General features: G+C 39.4%; 4 protein-coding genes across 5 annotated transcripts; 1 reads left to right on the top strand and 3 right to left on the bottom strand.

The window, feature by feature from the left end:
• Positions 1-534: 534 nt before the first annotated feature.
• Positions 535-3,321, bottom strand: LOC129737897 (uncharacterized). The gene has a single exon (XM_055729064.1). The coding sequence runs from the start codon at positions 3,319-3,321 to the stop codon at positions 535-537; it is 2,787 nt and encodes a 928-aa protein (XP_055585039.1).
• An 18-nt stretch (positions 3,322-3,339) lies between these two features.
• LOC129737896 (uncharacterized) lies at positions 3,340-6,297 on the bottom strand. Its single transcript, XM_055729063.1, has one exon. The coding sequence runs from the start codon at positions 6,295-6,297 to the stop codon at positions 3,340-3,342; it is 2,958 nt and encodes a 985-aa protein (XP_055585038.1).
• Positions 6,298-7,443: 1,146 nt separating this feature from the next.
• Positions 7,444-18,426, top strand: LOC129739759 (uncharacterized). Of its 2 annotated transcripts, XR_008735959.1 has the most exons (4): positions 7,444-7,640; positions 9,551-10,373; positions 10,514-10,607; positions 16,510-18,426. XR_008735959.1 is itself a non-coding variant. In XM_055731275.1 (3 exons), the coding sequence occupies exon 2, from the start codon at positions 9,574-9,576 to the stop codon at positions 10,363-10,365; it is 792 nt and encodes a 263-aa protein (XP_055587250.1). In that variant the 5' UTR covers positions 7,445-7,640; positions 9,551-9,573; the 3' UTR covers positions 10,366-10,373; positions 10,514-11,472. The 2 variants fall into 2 exon arrangements, 1 of the variants encoding a protein (XP_055587250.1); XM_055731275.1 differs by lacking the exon at positions 16,510-18,426 and having other exon boundaries at positions 7,445-7,640; positions 10,514-11,472.
• Positions 18,427-18,717: 291 nt separating this feature from the next.
• On the bottom strand, positions 18,718-21,148 carry LOC129753563 (kanadaptin). The gene is made up of 2 exons (XM_055749403.1): positions 19,922-21,148; positions 18,718-19,853 (listed from the first exon to the last, which is right to left on the bottom strand). The coding sequence occupies exons 1-2, from the start codon at positions 21,015-21,017 to the stop codon at positions 18,814-18,816; spliced, it is 2,136 nt and encodes a 711-aa protein (XP_055605378.1). The 5' UTR covers positions 21,018-21,148; the 3' UTR covers positions 18,718-18,813.
• Positions 21,149-22,360: the final 1,212 nt, after the last annotated feature.

Raw genomic sequence — 22,360 nt, 5'->3', positions numbered from 1 at the left:
TCTTCAAAACACTTTCGATTGCGAGCTACAAATAGAATGAATATCCTAACCTCACTGATCTATTTTTACAGAATTGCTACTCACGATTGTACTGCATAGGCTTCAAACCACTTAGCAGGCGGCGCGACGAATTGATTTGCCCTTCTACTGCTGATTTGTGACCTAAATGAGGTTCATATTACTTATTTTAATATGTTAATTTATGTTTGTTTGCAAATGTTACCTAGTATGATATGTTATAAATGTTTGTTACCACATAGGTCGATTTCACACGCAGTATCCTGCAATCTACTTCTGTTTACTTTTAATATCTTTATCCACAACGTTTTTCGGAAATTTTATAGAAATCAGAGATTTAATATGAGCTTTTCAAATTACTTTTGGATAAGACCGCGATGATAATAACGTTATCACTTCCGCCCAAAATATTTTCCCAGTAACTGCGACTATATGCCCTGTTGCTCTTTTTACTCTGCCGTCCACCGGCTGAGTAAACTGTGGTAACAGTTCCCCAGCCCGTAAACTCCGGTACTCCTACATAACATCCGGATTTACTCCTAGAACAGCCAAATTTGCTACGGATTTCCGATGAACCCCGACGTTTGTTCTGACTAGAGCTTGTCGTACTCTTCCATCTGGAGCCGCGAAAATTTCCTCGACTATTCCTCGGATCCAGTGCTTTTTGTTTTTTCCGTTGACTATAAACACCAAATCGTCCTTCTTCAGTGTTCGACGTTCTTCAAACCATTTGGTTCTTTTGTTGATAGTCGGTAAATACTCTTTGTACCATCTCTGCCATAGTTGATCTGCCAAATACAAGGATCTCTTGTAGATGTCTCGTAAAGCATCTGCCACCTCAACTTCGTCTCCTTCCATATCAATAGGTTTCACAACACGAAGAAAATGATTGGGAGTGAGCGCTTCCGAGCCCGTTGTTTCCTGCGATTTGTATGTAAGGGGTCGAAAGTTGATCAGATCTTCCGCCTCCGATAGCGCTGTAATTAAGATTTCGTCCGTCAACTTTCGTCCGTCACTAAACGCCTTCAGAGCTTCCTTCACCGACCGGACCATCCTCTCCCATGCTCCTCCCATATGAGGGGTGCCCGGTGGTATGAAATGCCATTTTGTTTTAGGACTGGTCACTTTCTCAGCACATTCGTAATCGATCGACTTCAGCATCTGATTCCAGCTTCCCAAAAAGTTGGTACCATTATCCGAAAATATCTCCTCGGGTGTTCCACGCTTGCTGATGAATCTTCGAATAGCCATTAAACATGATTGGGTCGATAAACTGTAGATGATCTCCATATGTACTGCTCGCACCGCCAAACATGTGAATACGGCAACCCATCTTTTTTCTTTGCGTCGGCCAACAGTAACTTCCAAAGGACCAAGATAATCTATCCCCACTGAACTAAAGGGACCAAGCTTTGCTGAGAGTCGTTGGACCGGAAGTGGAGCCATTCGAGGTATTTCTGGCTTGCATCGATAGACTTTGCACCACATACATTCGCGCATGATATGTTGAATAGCCACTCGCAACTTAGGAATCCAAAATTTTTGGCAGACTTCGTTGTAAACAGTTTCTTTATTCCCGTGTCCACACTTCTCGTGGAAAAACTGTAATAGTCTGGTGGTTATTAAATTATCTTTCGGCAATATAATAGGGAACTTGGTGTCAAAGGGAATGTGCTCGGCTTGCTCCATTCTACCGCCCATGCGCATGACACCGTTGTCATCGATCACTGGAGTCAACCTATACAACACACTGGACTTCTCCAGTTGCTGCAGGGACTCATTTTCCTTTCGTTTTAAATTATTCTTTAGTATTCGAACTTCATTTGGAAACGCCTCGTATTGAGCTTGTTGCCAAAGGATTGTTTCTGCTTTGATCAATTCTTCCCTTTGCAACGGACACTGGTTGGTTTTCAACTTAGCTTTAAGCATTTTTGCTTGATTTTCGGTAGCCTTTGAGACCAACATAGGTAGACCTTCCCTCTTTCTTTTGATGTTACATATAAATCGATAAACTGTAGCTGTAATGCGGAGTACGCGTTTCCACGTTGATATGTCATCAACCATTACCACCTTCTTCGTTGAACTCGCTTCGTGTACTAATACATAAACTGATTTCAATTCATCCTCCACAACATCCGTAGAACATTCTTGTTTCGGCCACTGATCAGCAGGTTCGTAGAGAAATTCCGGGCCATTAAACCAGGCGCTCTTCGAATCAAGTGGAGGTCCTTGTCCCCACTTCGTCAGGGCATCCGCTATGTTCTGTTTACTGGGTACCCAGTGCCAAGCAGAAATATTAGTCGATTCTTGAATTTCGCCTATCCGGAACGCAACGAATGTTTTAAACCTATGTTGGTCAGATCGTATCCAGCTGAGTGTTGTCTGTGAATCTGTCCAGAAATAGCATTTATGAATGGTGAAACTGTGATTTTGTTTGATTATCTGATGCATTTTTGCTCCAAGTACCGCTGCCATCAATTCCAAACGAGGTATCGACTGTTGCTTCAACGGTGCAACCTTTGATTTCGCCATAACAAGAGAACATTTGATTCCTCCTGCCCATGTAACCCTGAAGTATGCAACACATCCGTATGCGGTTTCGCTAGCGTCAGTAAAAACGTGAAGATCCAATGACGTGACATCGTTTGAATGAATTTGACCAAGGTAACATCTGGGAATGCGGATAGTTCTCACCAGAGGAAGAAGATCAATCCATCGCTTCCACGTTCCAAAACATTCACTGCTTAATTCCTGATCCCAGTCGCATCCACTACGCCAAAGGTCCTGGATCAGCGTTTTGCCATGTACGGTGAATGGCGCCAGAAGTCCCAACGGATCGAAAAATCCCATCACGCAACTCAATACTACTCGTTTTGTCGGTTTTTTAATGTTCTCCAGATACTCTTTGATGTCTTCTCGATGGTCAGTGGAAAAGGAGAAAACATCTTCTTCTGGATCCCATATGATTCCTAAGACACGTTCAGTATCAGAAGCTTTATCTTGGTTGAAATGGACAATCTGCTCAGCTTTTGGTTCTCCCACGCGTTTAAGAACTTCATGGGTGTTTGACACCCAGTTCCGAAGCTCGAATCCTCCCTTTGAATGGATATACTTCACTTGCAATGCTCGCTCTACTGCCTGATCTTCGGTATCAGCGCTGTCGTAGTAGTCATCCACGTAGTGGTTACCGGTTATGGCTGCCACTGCTTCGGGGTATTGTTTGACAAACTCTTCAGCATTGCGATTTTTAACAAACTGGGCTGAGCAAGGCGAGCAAGTGGAGCCAAAGGTCGCGACGTCCATGATAAAAGTTTTGAACCGTTAATTCGGATCGGCTCGAAACAGAAAACGCTGGGCCTGTCGATCTTGTTTCCGAATTTGTAGTTGGTGGTACATTTCGCGTATGTCCGCACCAAACGCGATTCGACGTTCTCGAAATCTGTTTATGACAGCTGGTAAAGACACTAACATGTCTGGACCTTTGAGTAGTTGTGAATTTAAAGATATTCCGGATACGGTTGCAGCTGCGTCCCACACTAGGCGTACTTTTCCTGGTTTCTTAGGGTTCAGGACCACATTTAGCGGAAGATACCAGGACTTGTTCGGCGACGATGAAGATAATTCTTCAGATGACGCCTCATGAGCGTAGCCCTTTTCCTGATACTCTTTTATCTGCTGACAAACATTTGCGAACAGATCAGGAGTTTTTAGCAAGCGATGTTCCAACTGTTTTGCTCGCCGTGCCGCCATATGATAGTTGTCAGGAAATTTCGGGTCGTCCGTCTTCCACAACAGGCCCGTTTCGAACCTGTCACCAACTCGAATAGTGGTACTCTCGAGAATTTGTCTAGCTCGTACATCCTCTGGAGATTCTCGCACAACCGGCACAGTAGCTTCCTCTATGGTGTATTGTAATTTTATGAGGTCATGCAGCTCTTCGTTGCTCACTTCCACGTGAACGCCAAAAAATTCGGAATCGCCATAAATATGTTGCTTACCAACCGGACCGTAAATTGCCCAACCAAGCTTAGATCGAACAGCGATAGGATCTCCTATGCCACCCATTTTTGTTTCCAGTGGAGCCATTAGATGCAAATTATTTAGCCCTATGAGCAAACCCGGACAGGTTCCGCTGTAGGATTGAATGGGTAAACCACGGAGATGAGCATGTTTTTCAGTCAGATCTTCGAAACACATGGATTGTTTTGGTAGTTTCAACTCTCCCACTGTGCGAGTACCATTTAAACACCAAAGCTCATTATCATCACAAGACGATATTTTAAGATTCATCCGCATCGAATTTTCTTCGACGCGTGACACATCAGCTGTCCAAGTAATGGTAAGAGGCTCCTTTTGACCGACAACTCCTAGCTCGTCCGCTAGTGACTGCTCGACCAGTGTTGCAGACGATCCATCGTCTAGAAAGGCTGTTGTTTTTATTGATTTTCGACCATAGTGTAAAACGACCGGAATGACGCGGAATAGAATTGAAGAGTTTGAACGGAAATGTGTATTCATGACGACTCTACGAACTGATTTATGTAACAGCGGGTTGTGGCGTTCTCGACAGTCTCCGATATCACATCTAATTTTGAATCTGCACCATGATTTCCCGTGATCGTTCAGGCATACATGACATAGTTTCCACTTTTCTACTAATTCCAATCGTTGTAAAACACTCATCTCTTTAAACTCTTGACAGTCACGAAGACGGTGATTTGAGCTTTTGCATACTTTGCACGGTTTCAGGTTGGTGGTCGACTGATCGCGCGCTGGCGGATCACTAGTTGGCAGTTCACAAGGTTCCTCTTCTTGAGCTATATCATGACTGAATAGTCTCTCCTTATTCCTCGCGTTACCGGAAATCTTGGAATCGGCTTTGGAATGAAATGAAACACTAGCTTCGCATGCTTCATCTACAATTCGGGACAGGAATTTACTGAAAACGCGTAGGTCTGCGCTGTGTTTTCGTTTTTTATAACGCACCCACTCCCGTTTGTCACTCGCAGGAAGCTTGTCGACAAGGTCTTGAATAAGAATCGGATTCAACAAGTGTTCTTTCAATTCTGCGGCTTCCAAGTGCTCACATAATTGCTCAACGGCATTACCGAAGGGAATATACGTATGTAATTTGTCAGCCTTAGGAGATTCCAATTGCCGAACTTTGTCTAAATAGAATCGAAGAAGCTGTTCTGGACGCCCATACAGTTGACGCAGCTTTTTAATCGCCTTTGGGACCGACTTGGGAAATAAAAGTTGACCACGAACATTTTCGAGCGCGTCTCCTTGTATGCTTTCTTGTAAACGCACCAAGTTTTCTACCTCAGTGTAGCCGCAAGCTATGGTAGATGACTTAAAACTGCTTATAAACAGCGGCCATTCTTCCGCTTTTCCTGTGAATATAGGTAACTTCCGACTAATTCCGCTTCTGGCCGTCAATTGTGCCTGAGAGGGTTGGGGCCCCAGCCCGTTGGACTTGTCATGTTTCCTGTCCTTCGACTCCTTTTCGATTTCGGTAGAAATATCTGTATCGCTGCTCTCACTTAAAGAATCAGTACAATTAGAATCCCCGGATGAAGTCCATTCAGTATCGCTATTTTGTTGATCAAATTTTGCACGCGCCTTGGGTTTTTTCTCAAGCTTTAGTTTCTGCGCTTTATGTTTCATTCCATCCTTACTTTCGTGCAAACTATCATTCAGTCTATCAATTTTGCCTTGAACTACAGTTAGTTTCGACGAAAATGATGCGCGCATTTCTTCCAATTTTGCTAAATGATCTTCTTTTTCTTTCAAGGCCTTGGCGTTTAGTTCTTCTTCCTGCTCCAATTCCATTTTCCTTAAATCATTTTCGATTGCAAGCTGCTTCATACGACGAGCCTTTTGCAGAGCTAATTTTCGCACCCGCAAAGCTGTTTCAATTTCCAGCTCATCATCCTTAGCCTTTTCTTGTCGTTCAAGTTCCTTCATCCGATTTTCAAGTGTGTGAGCGATGCTGTCCGATTTAGCTGATACATCATCCTTTTTCGTTTTCTTCCTTTTCGCTGCAACCTCTTGTTTTTTCAGGTACTCAGAATAAGCTTGTTGACACGCTACCGCGCTACAGAACCACATTTTCTCCTTCTTGACATCGTCAGACACTCCGACGCAACGGTAGTGGAACCAGCCTTTACAAGAATCACAGTGAACCATACCTTCATTTTCTTCCGAAACTTGGTTGCAGAGGGCGCATGGGGTGAGGGTTAAATCCAACGATTGATCCGAGTCCGATACTGTAGCCATGATCCGTTAGCAAATTTTTGAGTTTGTTGGGGATCGGAATGGACTAAGTACTAGTGTTTTCGTAGCAGTATAGCAGCTCAAACTGAAATTGTATATTTTTAATTACAAATGAGTTCACAATTGGTTTCATTTTACTAATCGTACTTACAATTTGCTAGTACTTATTTTATGCCTCTGATTTTGAACTTCACGCCTCACCAGACCGACCGATGGTTTTAAGAAGTTATTGATCGTTGTTGTTCTAGTTTTTAAATTAAAGCAGTCAATATTCGTCTCCTACTTTGATTTGAATTTATACTCACGTAAGATATAGGTAATTTGCTTGAAAGCCCCTGATAATACGAGCTCTTCAAAACACTTTCGATTGCGAGCTACAAATAGAATGAATATCCTAACCTCACTGATCTATTTTTACAGAATTGCTACTCACGATTGTACTGCATAGGCTTCAAACCACTTAGCAGGCGGCGCGACGAATTGATTTGCCCTTCTACTGCTGATTTGTGACCTAAATGAGGTTCATATTACTTATTTTAATATGTTAATTTATGTTTGTTTGCAAATGTTACCTAGTATGATATGTTATAAATGTTTGTTACCACATAGGTCGATTTCACACGCAGTATCCTGCAATCTACTTCTGTTTACTTTTAATATCTTTATCCACAACGTTTTTCGGAAATTTTATAGAAATCAGAGATTTAATATGAGCTTTTCAAATTACTTTTGGATAAGACCGCGATGATAATAACGTTATCACTTCCGCCCAAAATATTTTCCCAGTAACTGCGACTATATGCCCTGTTGCTCTTTTTACTCTGCCGTCCACCGGCTGAGTAAACTGTGGTAACACTTACTTTTATACTATTTTAAATCTAGTTAACGATTGCTTTGATCAATTATAATTATTTAAATGGAACAACACGCCTGCTACTTCCGACAAAAACCACTGCTTTGGTGCTTATGGTTACATGGGTACTATTCATTTCTGAATTGTGCCGTCTTAATCAAAATTTGAATTTTCTCAGTTTACACGAATTCCTTCAAATCTGAGTTACGAAGAATTACAGTGTGTGCCAATGCCAAACTGTCATTCCCATTGATTGTGTATGCGTGTACGTGTGTATATACTTGCGATGAGATTTGACTCGCACACTACCAAAAAAGCACCGTCCATCTGTCAGATTCAATATAATTTTTGCAGGCGTAATGATTAAGTTTTTCGGAGTTTTTCATTACGGAGAAAATTTCCAGTGAAAATCTACAGCAGTATTCAAACCCGATCTTGTCCATCGCAGTCCGGTGTTTAAGAGTTTGACGTTCCGATTCCCTAAAGATCAAAGGTAAGAATATTTTTGAAAGGTATGTCCTGGAAACTTCATATTTTTTTCCTTCCATCAATGATTGAAAAAGTAGAATAATGGCTGCGGAATAGTTTTCCGATTGATTTAATTGTTGTCTACAATGTTTTTGTTTCAATTTTTTTGTGCACAAATTAATAGCAACAAAGTTTTGAACATTAATAACTACTGTTATACTATACTATTTTGTCCTTGCTTTGACCGTTTGTTCAAAACTCAAAAGGACGCTGTGGGTGTACTGCCACTGCATACATTTTTTTCGAATATTTCGAATAAACTCAAAACATTAAGTATTTATCTGAAAATTGTTGCTTCGAGCCAGGTCAATGAAATCATCGCATAGAAAATTGCATATATTAGTTAAAACTTATTGTTCGGAATGTTTTTTTGTTGTAATTGTAATTTTATACATTTTGTTTGCAAAATTTTCAGTATTGTACTTGGGCAGAATCCGGCACATACCGTGAAATGGATGGATAAGTACATTTTTCGGACTATTCATATGTTGTATGTTGAACGCAGTTATGCATCTGTCTCTGTTCACCCCGAATGGAACGAATAGTGACAGTGCCTTATTTATTAAGAAAGTTAAATTTTAAATATTTTAGAATACCAACAAACTTTTTATGAACTTTTAAACACAAATCCGGGATTAGTTGTTCGTTCAATCGAGTAGAATAACAGAGTAGATATCAATGTATTTTTTTTTATTTATTTCAATGCAAAATAATCTTCAGATCATAAACATAACCTGTTTCAAGAAGCCAACGGTCATGAGATCGAATCCCGGTCGTGAAATAACTTGGCACACATAGTATGATTAAGGTTGGCGGTCTTTGCATTAGTGAAATGCTAGCCGGTATACCTTGGAATTGTACGCCTCAATGATGCAGCACATGCATGTGGATGGATCTTTTCAAGGGAACTTAGATTATTATTATTATTAATTTATTTATGTAAAGGAGAATTTAACGTCTAAGGTCATTCTTCCCCTGCAAACTTAAATCTATTTAACATTTTATTTTCGATCATAAACTTGGATTTGTTTCAAATACTAGACTATCTTATCCTCATTTTGGGCATTGTTTCAGTACAAAATTTATATTGTTCGAAAGTCCTAACTGTTCCCTAATTTCATCATATTTTGAACAATTTGTGATAATGTGTTCGATGGAATTCTCGACATCACAGGTCTGGCATGTGTTGTCTGCTTTGTCGAAGAGATGTTCTTCTGAGAACCTAGTATGGCCTATGCGGCATCTGGTTAGCACCACTTGTTTTCGGCGGTTACTTCGTGAACTTAGATTGCATTTGGAGATCCTACCTAGATATGTATGTGCTCGTAGTGCTACCTGTAAACAACTGCAACTTCAACCAATAGTTCAGGCAAAGATAGTAGACAGTGTTCACTGTGTTTTAGTTGCATTTCTGCCGTCATATTTGATGGTGGCGCTTATTTTTTTTGTCTCCCGGTTTTCATAAGAGTTGGGAATCTTTATATAAACTATTTTTGGTTCAGGGGTGACAAGTAGCATAGGAAAGTAAAAATGGTAACGCAGGGTTTTACCACAATAGATCAGCTAAATGGTCGCAGTGAACTTTCTCCACAACAGGCAAAAAATAAATATTAAGAATTTGAAATACAGAACACTAACACTTCATCTATTGTTCCCATAGATCTTTCAATGATAAAGAGGAAGTTAGAAGATAAAGTTCAGTTGATAATAAAACAAAAATGATGACCAAGTAGCTCTGTGGATCCTTTTATAGAACTGTCCTTATTTATTAGGTCAAGAGGAATAAAATATTTGCCTCTAACACTTACAAAAACTAGCAGCTTACAATCCCGAAAACAAAATGAATTTCAATTTTTTTTTTGATTTAATTTACAGATAATAACTGTTGAACGAAAATTATGGGTGATAAATCAGAAGCTCGCGGTGGTGCCGAAGGCAGAGAGAAAGTCGAAGCACTTGGCGGCCAATTACACTATGAAGGAAGCATAGAAGATATCGATCGACAACTTCAGGCTCTAGATCAGGAAAGCGATTCGGATTCGGAATCCCTTGAAGAACTTGACGAGTGTGAGAACATCGAAATGGTGAATAGAGGTTCCGGTGCAGATGAAGGAGAAGAAAACCCAACAGGGCCAGCTCTCGATGTCACAGTTCGATACACAATATGTCTGTTCTGTAAAAAACCTTTCCAACTGAAGAAAGAACTGAAGAAACATTTAGTTGCGCACATGAAAAATCTCAAACCAATGAAAGAGAAAAAGATTGTCGAGAAAAAATTCAAGTGTCACAAATGCTTCAAAACTTACACTGAAGCTGCTAGGGCCGAAAAGCACATGACAAAGTGTAAGAAAGTATCCAAGCTGTTGCTGGACATGAGCAACACAACCCCGGATGGCAATCGGATACTGGGCGGTGGCGAATTAGAAGGCGGTGGTGGAGATAAGAAGAAAGGTGGTAGATTCCGCGAACCCACCTCTCCGAGATCGCTCGTTTTCGATCCCGAATCCGAAGCAGACGAACGATGGGAGCAACGCGAACGGAATCCAGTAGTGCATTTCGATGAATCGACGCTTGCCCGCGGTGGCAGTACGGACGAATCGCCGACTTCACCACCGGCTGTTTCGGGAAGCGCTGGTGGGAGCAACAGCGGTGGAGGATCGTACTATCAACAATTCCAGAGGTGTAAGTAACGTGGCATGTAAGTATCAATCCTTCTGTTGTATTTCCAAGCTATTGACAATCGATGATCGTAATCATTTTTTACAATCAGTACTGGCTCCCTGCCTGTTATTTTATTTCATTTGAATAGAAAATCTCATTATTTTTTCTTATCTACAGATAATTTACAATGAGAATGGATGCTACGTCAAAAAGAGTTCTCAAGATGCATAAATATGTTAGCACCGGCAAAATCAATCGCCATCACAGTTTTGTAAGTAATTATAACTGGGGGGATAAAACTCATCCGTATAGCATATAAACCTAAAAATTACAGTTGTTAGTTGTGTAAGTCATTATGTATAATCGAAAAGCGAGATGAGCAACCACTCTGTTTGACTGGCGTCTGTAATCCAGGCATATACCTGTACATTACTTATATAAAATTGGTGACTCTGTACGATGTATCTGTCCCTTATCAAAAATACAGTCTTCAGCTGTTGAACAAGTCTTCCGAAGTGAACCATACAGTTCAGCTAGTGGCCTGAGTCGGTTTAAAATTTTCGCCGGTTGTTCGAAACTACAATAATTGCAATGTTGCTGCGACACTTTCCGGCGTTCGTTAAATTAAACAAATCGTTTTTCAATTTCAATTATGAGTAATTGTTTTAAGACATCCTGAGATCATAGCGCACGCATCATTGCAATTGACGCACTGTTTTGCGACCACATTAAAAGAAACCCGCCACTTCTGAATGATCGGGCAATCAATCCGTTGAAATTAAGTGAAATGACACCTAACTCATCGGCGTCGCACGCGGATGACCCAGTTCGGATCGGAATCCATATGTGCTCCTTGGGTCATACAAGTAGAAATACGAATAAAATATAATGGACTCAGGACTAATCATGAAATTCAAGCAACCAACCAATCATTTGATAGCTTATAGAACAAGTTTTAACTTGTCCTTCTAATGAAAAATGGCAAAAATTTCAAGTTAGCTCATTTATCTAAACTAACCATACGTTAAACCTAAGGAAAATAATTATATAGCTATAATGCTTTCTAACTGGTTTCGAGTGCTGGAATAGTAGTATAGTTTAAACATTTATCGCAAAATATAACACGCTAAAATACATTTTTTAACTTATTCATTTAAAAAAAATAGGCACGCGTTTTTTTCCTCCGTCCGCGGAATTTTCAATTTTATGTTGATTGAGGCAGTGAAATTATTGAAAACATTTTAACTGTTACCGAATGATGTTTACAGGGACGTGTTATAGTGTTTTGCGCAACTACGTCAGATTTGGTCTCCACGGGAGTGAACTTTTTTTCCTGGAGCATCTGCTTAGAAGGGGCTTGTACTACGCAACCCAGATCGATCAAGGAAAGCTGGAATGAAACATGTGAGCAGAGATGCCAATATTCCTGATTTTTCAGGTATTGCCTGATTTTTCGAGTCCCTGCCTGACAACCTGATAAGCCATTGAATTTGCCTGATTTTTGAAAATATGTCTGATTTTGACTGATTTTTGCGAATGTGATGAAAAATGGATAGTTAGGAACTGGATTAGGTACCATTGCTGAAGTAAAAAAGCGGAAATGTAACTGAATCAAAGCAATCGGAAGATTCCATTGAATTAAGGGAATCTTTCGATTGCTTTGATGCTTTGATTCAGTAGAGTTATGGCTCAAATGAGGAGCGGTGACAAAAAAAGGGTCATCACTTTTAACGAAATTTCCGTTACTTTGTCGTAGCTTGATTTTGCCTGATTTTAATTTCACCAGTTCCCTGATTTTTGAAAACAAATGTTGGCAACCCTGCATGTGAGCCATAGCGAAGGATCTGAGCGAAGAGATGCGTTCAAATTCAAGTCATCTGTTTTAATTTATTCGTCGTAATCAATATTTATTGAATAAATTTCGTTGCAAATTGTATGGAGTTGAATTTGAAAGTTTGGCCAATTAAAAACAGTCAGGTTTATTATGTTTACACAGTAGACTGTCCCAAATTTGCGAAACAATGGGATGGGACCCATTCCCCCTGCGGAAGCGAGCCTCTTCTAGACAACCCCTGGTGGTTGTCTCACCAGTGGAGGCAGGTCATCGGACTGTCTGCATGGAGACCAAGGTCGATTGATCACTGTCAGAGTGATCGCAATCTAAACTCTTATCAGGATTGTATACCGATTGGCATAAAGTCATTTAGCATAAAGCCGTTTGGCATAAAGCCGTTTGGCATAAAGCCGTTTGGCATAATGGCCGTTTGACATAACGGTCGTTTGGCATAAAATAATGCTTTTACTGTGGCAATGTGGCATGGGAACTAAAATTATGTATGGGACTAGGGGATTGTCCCTAGCTTAGGATAAACCTACATAGATACACTGGGCCTTCCTAGGGCTTTGAATACACCTAGAAAGACGGGTCCGTCCCAAAATTATGGATAAAAATTTCGAGGAAGCCTCCTCACGCTTCGCGTTTGAACTAAAATGATGTATGGTCCTAACGCTTCGCGTTGCGGACCGAGCTAGGGGATTGTCCCTAGCTTCGGGTAAACCTAGAAATACGAGGCCGATGTTGGTCACTCCGATGGACCGATAATGGTTGAAAATAAACTGTTTTTTTTATTTTTTTTTTTTTTTTTTTTTTGACACTAATTCGTCTCTGTGAAAATAAACTGATGATGCAACGCGCGAAAGTGCGCGTTTCCTTCGTCCAAAAAATGTTTCTATTCTTTCTATAATTTTAAAAAAATATGATTTGATTAAAATCCAAAATTAACAAAGAAACGTATGATACTGTTGTCCACGTTTCTTCATTCCTTTATCCCAGTTGTCTCTGCGTTCACTACTGCACAGTGGACCCGGCTACTTAGTATTTGCGGAATATTGTATATATATTTTTGAGTTTTTGACGTTTATATACACTATAAATGTAAACCAGGCTTTGGATGAAAAATTTTGACGAATAAAACCCTATTCAATTACATTATATTGAATCCCGATACTATAGACAGCATCTAAAACGTACAATAGATTTAAAAAGTCAAACAACTGTCTATTGATAATCCAACAGCGGCAAAAAAAATCAACCACAAATGAACATTAATAGAAAGTCACAATAATTTGAAAAAAAAAACATAAGGATAAAATTCAAACGATTACATTTACTTCAGGTTAAATTTTGTCTTTATAGGCCAACTTTAAAGTCCATTTTGTATACAAATTTGAACAGTACTGCAGCGTATGACCAGTAAAACAAGAACGAAAAAACGGTCCCATGTCGACGAAAAACGCCTAACTGCAGATATATGTAGAGTAGGTATGCTAAATGAAAAACAATTAATAAGCAGCAATTAACTACCAGAAATCATAAAGCATTCGGTTTTAGTTAGTGTTTAGAGTTTTATATTTTCGTGTGAATGTTAATCTGGTCTCATGTTTGTACATGTCCTCTAAAATACGTACATGCTTTAGTATGCTATATTTTTATTAACAATTAGGCTGGAACAAATATCAATTTCTTCTTTTGTCTCCCCCCCCTTCGAAATTTCCAAAAACCCGAAGGGGGAAATAAATAAAGTTTTTAGTATTTCATGGAAATTTTGATATAAAATTCAAGTATCCGAAAAATTTAAAGACCAAAAAAGTAATTTTGGAAGATGGAAGTAATTTTACCATGTGTATTCTTGATTTTATTGATTTTTTCAATAACAAATTTCATTATTTTATAGGTTTTGTGCAATGATATAGCATGCAATTTTTTGCATGCAATATTTTGTGCAATTTATTCCAGTTTATTTGTTTTTCGCATTATTTTTTATTGCCCCCCCCCCCCCCCCCCCCCCCCCTCGCGATGTTCCAACTCTGAGTAACAAAAGAAGGATTTGAAATTTGTTCCGGCCTTATTATGGTTTCGAAACAGCTGATTATATCTTAAATCGAAAAACTGAGTCGAGCGCTTAGCTACTTAATTTCCGAGAAGAGCAATAGCATATTTGTTTTAACCCTGGTGGCGCATCAGTTGTGCACTTAGCGTTTTTTTGTCATATGAAGATGACAACAGTTAGTGCAACTTTGAGAGTTCTTATCTTATATCATAGTACTTTGAAATATACAAGTAAGGCTATTCCGCTTTCTTTAAACGTATTGGTAAGAGGCCCTAAGAAATAGTTATGGAAAAAACTGGCAAATGTATGGAATTTTACAGAAAATAACATGTTTATAGAAATTGATAATCAACAGCTTTATGAGAAAAATAAGCATTGATGCATATTAATGTATTTAACAATATTGGGCTTTTCGACATATACTCAGGTACAATCTATTAAACCAGGGCTTAAGGCTTAACCTTGGGATAATCGAGTAGAGCCACCGACCCAACTCATCTTCGTCCCATCTGCGCTGCCAGTTGACAATACAGTTTCTCCGAGCCAAGAAGTAGAATTCGTTGAATACGACTTCACGCTGGTAAATACTGCCTTCCGTTGCACCCACTTTTGCAAGGGAATCTACCCTCCCATTGCATAATATCCCAGACCCAGACAAAGGTGATGGAAAAGCAACGTCTTTATTAAGTGGTCCTTATATCTCTTTTTTATTTTGAGGAAATACGGCGTTAGATTTGATGGTCTAATATAGAGCGGATCGTTTCAACATATATTTCGTTGAACACTCCAAATGCCGTTGATGCCGTTTTTTCAGCATCGACGTGTCTATATTTAGCTTCGAAAATTTGTGGAATCAAAAGTGGACGGTGGGTGTCCGGGATTCCACGGATTTCCTGTTGGATAGACAAATCAAACTGGACAGAAGAATTATCGTAGTCAGGGCTGCAAACACAAGTTGAAGAGCACGAAGGTTTAAGCATTGATATGAGGATGTGGTATATAAAAAATCTGGTTTGAAGATTTTGCTCTAGTAGCCTTTCGAAATTTACAATCGCCAATGGGTTCATGACCTGACACCTGATGAAGAACCGAAGTGATAGTAGATTGAATCGATCTTTAAAAGGGAGTATTCCTGCCAAAACTTCAAGACTCATGTTGAGCGTTGAGGGCATACAGCCCAAAGCTATGCGAAGACAACGGTTTTGGAATACGCTCGAGTTTGATGAAGTGATTTTTGGCAGCTGACTGGAAACAGAAGCTGCCATATTTTATATCACTGATACAATTTTAAAAGATTTTCTGGATGGGCTCTCCACCAGGTGCCAGTGATTGATCGAAGAAAGTTGATTCCTTGTTAGCATTTTCCTTTCAGACACTCAATATGAGCTCTCCAGTTACACTTGGAATCAAACCAAACCCCAAGAAACTTGAAACACCTCGATTGAGTGATCGTTCTGCCTATATATAGGAGTTGAAGCTTATTTTTTTAGCTTAGGTTGATCAGGTCTATGTTTCTTAGAGAAAACAACTATCTCCGTTTTCTGAGGAGAAAACCCAATCCCAAGTCCCAAAGCCCAGGAAGACAATCTGTCTAAAGTATCTAGTAAAGGTCTGGGCAGATGAAAATCAGTAGATCCTGTGACAGACACCAACACGCCGGCATCTGCAAGTTGTCTTAGAGTGCAGCCTTCAGAGAGACAACTGTCGATGTCACTTACGTAAAAGTTGTACAAAAGTGGACTCCAACATGAACCCTGCGGAAGGCCCATGTTAGAGGTTCTTCTGTGTTCTTCTAACTGTAATATCTCCGTGAGTAAAGTTCAAATGTTTCTCACAAAGAAAGATGTAACAGACCCCGGGCGTGCAACTTGTTCGACAAAAGCTCTATTGAGACTGCATCAAAAGCTCCTTTTATGTCTAGAAACACTGAAGCTTACGTTTTGCGTACGCCATTTGTATCTCTGAAGACAGCAAAGCAAGACAATCGTTTGTCTCTTTGCACTCAAATTGAGTATCCGAAAGGACACCTTTTGTTTCTACCCATTTGTCCAAACGAAACAAGATCATTTTCTCCATCAATTTGCGTATACAAGACAACATCGCTATTGGGCGGTACGATGGGATCAGACGCTGGTTTTCCAGGCTTTTGGATAGCAGACTCTCACTTGTCTCCACTCTTGAGGAACAATGTTTTGCTCCAAGAATTGATTAAATAAATTTAACAAGCGAAATTTTACGGCATCCGGAAGGTTTTTCAACAAGTTATTTTTTTATCAATTCCAGGAGCTGAATTTTTACAAGAGAGGAGGGCAAGTGAGAATTCGACCATCGAAAAGCTGGAATCCATATCACACCTATCTGGAGGCATATTCTGCATTATTTTTTTTACAGGTGCAGAATCTGGACACTTTCCGTGCGAAGTAAAATATCCATCTATGTGAATATTCCTCACTTTAATCTGTAGATGATCGATTGCGCATGCTTCATGCAACTCTCCACAAGACACTCAAGAATGTTTTCCGTGATAAACCACCCACAAAATTCCCCCAATACGCCTTTTTCTTCCCCTTTATCAATTTTTTTAACTAATTTTCAAGGGAAACATATGTTTCGAAAAGGACGAAAGTTCCATGTTTTCGAAAATCTTTAATTGCTTTTGATTTATCCTTACAAAGCGTGGAACACTGCTGGTCCCACCAAGGATTAGGGGGCCTTCTAGGAACAGATGAATCTGGGATAGGTTTTGTTTGAGCACAAAGTGCATTTTCATGTATCAAATGTGAAAGAAAGTGGTACTCTTGTAAAGGAGGTAAAACATGCATAGAATCGATGGCTGTTATTATTTCGTCCGAGTACTTTCTCCAGTAGATGTGTCTTGTAAGGTCATATGTCATATTTATTGTGTTTGAAGAGCTATATTCTATATGAAACTGCCAAATTTTCATAACTTTTTTTGTTGGTATGCAAGCATGCTGTATACATACACGGAGCTTTCAAGTGAGGTTAAGCGCAATGGCCTCTGTTATTTTCCATGTACTGATGGCATATGTCAAAATGTATCTATTTTGCTTAGGTCATATATAGCTCGTTCTGCTCGAAAATAATCGATATTTATGAATTTCACCAAATAAGTTTCAGCAGTCACTCTTGTTTTCTATATACTCAGTGTACATGATTGGTATTCTTCAACTGTAAAACAGTTAATAGGTACATATAAATACCAAATCTAATAGAAATCTTGAAACATTTAGGTCAACACTAACACGATGAATATGAAGCTCTATTTATATATCGAACTAATTCAAATAGCTAACTAATAGACTAGAGCTTCTTGCTACATTGTACACTTTAGTTTTGAGTGTGGGTTTTTAAGAAAGCTAACCGTGCAACATAATCTCTCACAGAGCAATGTTGCCTTGTTACTGTATGTGTGTCTATTAGCTGTAGTTATACATACATATATTGTGAAGTGAAATGAAAAAAGTATAACAAATATGCAGTTTTAATGGAAATAGCGGTTAACAGGAAGTTATGTGAAAGTAATAACTGAACGTATAAACAAACCATCAGAAGACGTTTTACATCTTAATCTGTTTAGATGAGATACATATACTTTCAAAATATATACAAAATAAAACTGGAATGTGAGCTTGGATTCTGGGGTGAAAAGTGTAGGGATAATATAACTGGTATGCCTGATTCTGGAATAGAGTGTGAATGTTTAAGTGTTTTAGAAAAATATTTGCAACAATTGGTACTACATTTTTCAAGATCCTAGTCCTTTTCCGGTATTATCGATCAAGGGGTAGGTTCAGTTAATCTTTATATTTTTTTTTTCATAAGTTTGAATTCCTAAAGTTCCATACGAAAGCTATGGAGTTAGTTATCAAAAGTAAAAGCAGTATCATAAATAAAATAGTAAGAAAATAGCTTCATGTTCATAGAATGCTATGGCGAGAATAGAACCTACACATTTCCATCCTCTGATTGTTATCGACTCAAAATCTACGTGTAAGAGAGAACTGAATTATAACTCTGAGCTGAATAAAAATAAATAAATAAAATTAAATCGTTGATACGACTATAACACTGAATATTTTGGCGCGGAAATTTATATCTTGCATCACTACCAAATTTATGTATGTTTCTTTTTTCTCGAATGTATTTGAAAACAATAAAAAAAATAAACTATGCAGTTCCACCACTAAAACGGCTGTGTCATTTATCCGAAATCATCACTTGGGATCCGCGATACCAGGTAAATGTTTAACGTTTTGTAGTTAGGACAATTGTATGGCCGTTTTCAAAAGCTCTCTAACTAATCTAAACTCTTCTATGGAGGGCATGGTGTCGCTAGTGTTTGCTCAATAACTCCCATTGGGATAAAAATGACATATTAAAATTGCGCTTCAAAAAGCGACTATTTCTTCAACATACGTGCACCAACCCGGTGAAAATCATGTGTACATATTAGAAAAAAAGATGAACAACTCAACTTCCATTGGTTTTTATTCCGTATAGTTACATTGCTTAACAAAAGGTATCGACATTAGGCGACTCAATGGGTGGTGGGTAAAGTCCATAGGTTCAATACCCGTACTTTTCGTTCAGCGCTGTCATACCGTCACCGCTTTGATTTTGCGGTGGAACCCAATCTATATTCTTCTCCTCGCTTTGCAACTCTTCGCTATCGTCGATATCAACATTATCCCGCGTATTACGATCTCGCGCTCTCTGTCGTACGCGTTTTTTGGATGATTTGCTAGTGGCCGCCAAACGTTCATCGTCGTTGACACAATCATCAGCAACTACAGCATCTGATTTGCGTTTTCTTTCTGGCGCAGCAGTCGGAGATTCGATGATCATATTCTGCTCCTGACACTTTGATGCCGTTTGCGGTTTTTCATTGTCAATTGTTTTATTGTAATGTTTTTCTAACAATTCGGGACTGAAGGACGGGCTCTCCGCCTTTTTGGATTCTGGGGTTTGAGTAGTTTGCTTTACTTCTGGTGCCTCTTTTTTTAATTCCTCGCCAGCTTTCTTCGGCTGATCTTCATTGTCGTCTCTCTCAATTTCATCTGTATTGGCGCTCGTGGAACCACCTACTCTAACCTCTGATTTTTTGATGCCGAATGCACTGCTGAGCTTATTCCGTTTACCAAACAATGGCATCATACGTTTCTTGAGTTCTTCCTTACTACTCTCGCCAGTTCTATCAGTTTTGCTCATTCCAGGCAAATCGAATGGTTTTGCTATTTTGATGAGCCTCTGTAGGGTTACATGATCTTTTGTGAGGCGTTCCTTCTCCAGCCGCAATCGTCTTACTTCAAATTTATCAAATGGTTTATCGTCAGAAAGTTTGGTCAAAAAATCATCTACATCATCGTCATTTTCCGGCAAACAAGTTCCTTTGTCAATCATTTGGTGTTTATGGATTTTAGCTTCGATCTGCTCTAGCCGTTCAAGGAGCTCCGATTCCTGTCGTATGAGATCTTCGTACGTATGTACCTGACCCGCACCGGCTTTAGCTTGCTTGCGTTGACGTCGTCGTTCGATGTCACCTGTACGGTCTAGAAAGTCGTCATCGTCGTCCGAATCGGAGGTTTTTTTGTGACGTCTACGGGGTTCTGTAAAAGAAAAAGAAAAATCTCTTTAAAATATACAACGATAACCTTGTTCAACTAGACGAATTTACCATGTGTAGCCTGGCGCAACAATCCGTATCTGTCCAATATTCGACACGCTTCAAGGGCGCATTGAACGACCGCTTCTTTTTTCTTGCCTTTATGAGAAACCTCGGCTATAATGGGTCGACCATAGTCGTCATCAACCGGGAGTTCCACCTTGCATACATAAGATCCGGCTGACAGTTCGTCTAACTTGTACTCCAACTCGTGTCCTTCTCGCTCGAAGTAACCACGCAGAGTTTTCTTAGGGTCATCCAGAAACAATTCTTCGTTATTTGAAACTGCATAGGGATTGTGAGTGAGATCAGTTTCCTCATCGGCATCTTCACCCATTCCCCATGTGATGCCATCCTCTTCCTTCAATTTTGCAACACGTTCATTTTCCTGTCGCTCGATTTCGGCCATTTCGAGCCGAAGTTTTTCCTGATTTTGCCGCATCTCTTTCATCTCAGTAATAGTCAGCGTGGAAGGTTCATCTTCATCCTCGGCAGGGCCCTGTAGTATGTAAGATCGAGAACTGGAACCAAGCTTGATCATATAACCAACTCTCACTCTGACGTAAGTTTTTGGCTGCAATCGTTGCTTGTTCAAAAACGTTCCATGTGTGCTGTTTAAATCGTACAAATACCAACCGGATTCTAGCGTCACATGTGAAGGACTACTGTTTTCCTCCGAATCAGAGTTCTCTTCCGGTTCCGGAACATAACGATACTGCAGAATGGCATGATACCTCGAAATTGTTGGATGAGCCATGTTGATATCGCAGTTCGGAAGCCGACCAAACAGCCAGTAAGGCTTGTTCTGAAGTTGCTTAACCTCCTCTATAATGACCCCGTTCTTGAGAACCTCGAAGCTGTAGTTCAAATCAGAATCACATTTTCGCGACCAACTGGGTTCCCGATACGGAATCGGTGGTATTTCGTTGTTATCACTAGACAGCTTATGATCTGCTTCTGCCAAAACGAATGCCTGTACCAGATGTTCCGATGAACTCGATTGTGAAGGAATTTCGACATCCGATCTAGCCGGAAGAAACGGTTTGCGCAACTTCCCAATGACTTTCAAATCCACAGGTTTCTTGAAAGTATTCTCTTCTTCGGTCATCTTGATTTAAAATGTTAAATCGAAACCTTTTAACTGGAATCGCGAACTTAAAAATGAGCACACAAACAAATCACTGCCGCTGAACGCCAAGAAACGGATTCAAACGTATTTATTTTTAATTTTGACAGTCTCACACGCTTATATTTTATAACCATTTTCGAGTTTTTTTTCAATTGTTTTTTTTTTTCGGGTTTCCTTTGAAAACTTTTTAGCGAGCAACGAGTAACTCCCCTTTCCGTGATTTTGCAGGCTGTTCTCGTCTTCGGGGCGGATTCGAATTCGAAGTCGAAGTACGGATCCCTTATCAGAGACTCTTCTGCGTCTTTCCCAACATAGGGAACCAAAAAGAACTCAAGTCCGAGTCTCATTCAGCTGGGCAAACCAAGACTAGGCGAGTGGTCTTCCGTAAGGAAGTGGCGCTTAAGCCACCCAACAAACATTTTTTGCTGAACAACCGCTGAAACATTGTTTAGTTCTAATTTTAAATCAGCTATCTTGCTGAAAGAAGGCAACCCAAATTCAGAGAGAAGCTGCTGTTCAGCCCTTAAACATCGAGATCTGGAGAAATTAATCAGCGAAGATGACATCCCGAATAGCCAAGACCATGGTGATACAATATTAAAACAATGATATTTAATCTAACAATGAATTTCAATGTAAAATTAAGATCTTTTCTAGAAGTAAAATTTGTATATGATGGTGAAATCATCATGATTTTTACAATAACTGTGAATACTACGGTAGGAATATAATAATACACTGTAGTGTAATCCAGATACTGGGATTTTAAAATGAGCGTGTATCATTTGCTGTCAAATAGAATATTTTTATTTTTGATGGCGCGCGCGTGTGTTGGGAAAACACAAAAAAATTCATCCGAAAAGCTCGCTGCGGTAAACCTTAAGATGGTAAGTTTTATCAGCTAGTTCAATTTAACGTTCCTTGAATCTCATGATAATTTTTTTCAGGAAAAACTTACGAGATTGTGGAAGATAAGGTGCTACGAAATTCTCGGGGGCAAACCCGGATGTCAGCTGGAAAGTGGGCAAAACATTCAAACTGGACTAGAGGAGTGTAGACTTGCGGTGGAGTTTCCACAGAAACAATCAAGGGTAAATACGTATAGTGAGTGGATTAAGATTAATAAATAAATGTAAATTAGAAAATAAAACTTTGTTTTTATTGGATCAAGTTATGCAGGATGAGCAAAACCATCATACCATGAAAAAACCATAAATACCATCAAAAAACCAGTCATCGTTAAAACAATGAAAGTAATATGAATATCACGATTCTCTTGTTGAAAAATGGAAGCTGAAATAACCATAAAGTTAATCGTTTTG

The sequence above is a fragment of the Uranotaenia lowii genome, chromosome 1 (genome assembly GCF_029784155.1).
Source record: "Uranotaenia lowii strain MFRU-FL chromosome 1, ASM2978415v1, whole genome shotgun sequence".
NCBI lineage: Eukaryota > Metazoa > Arthropoda > Insecta > Diptera > Culicidae > Uranotaenia > Uranotaenia lowii.
The sequence above is the reverse complement of the archived record's forward strand: the minus strand, read 5'-3'. Positions and strand labels throughout refer to the sequence as shown.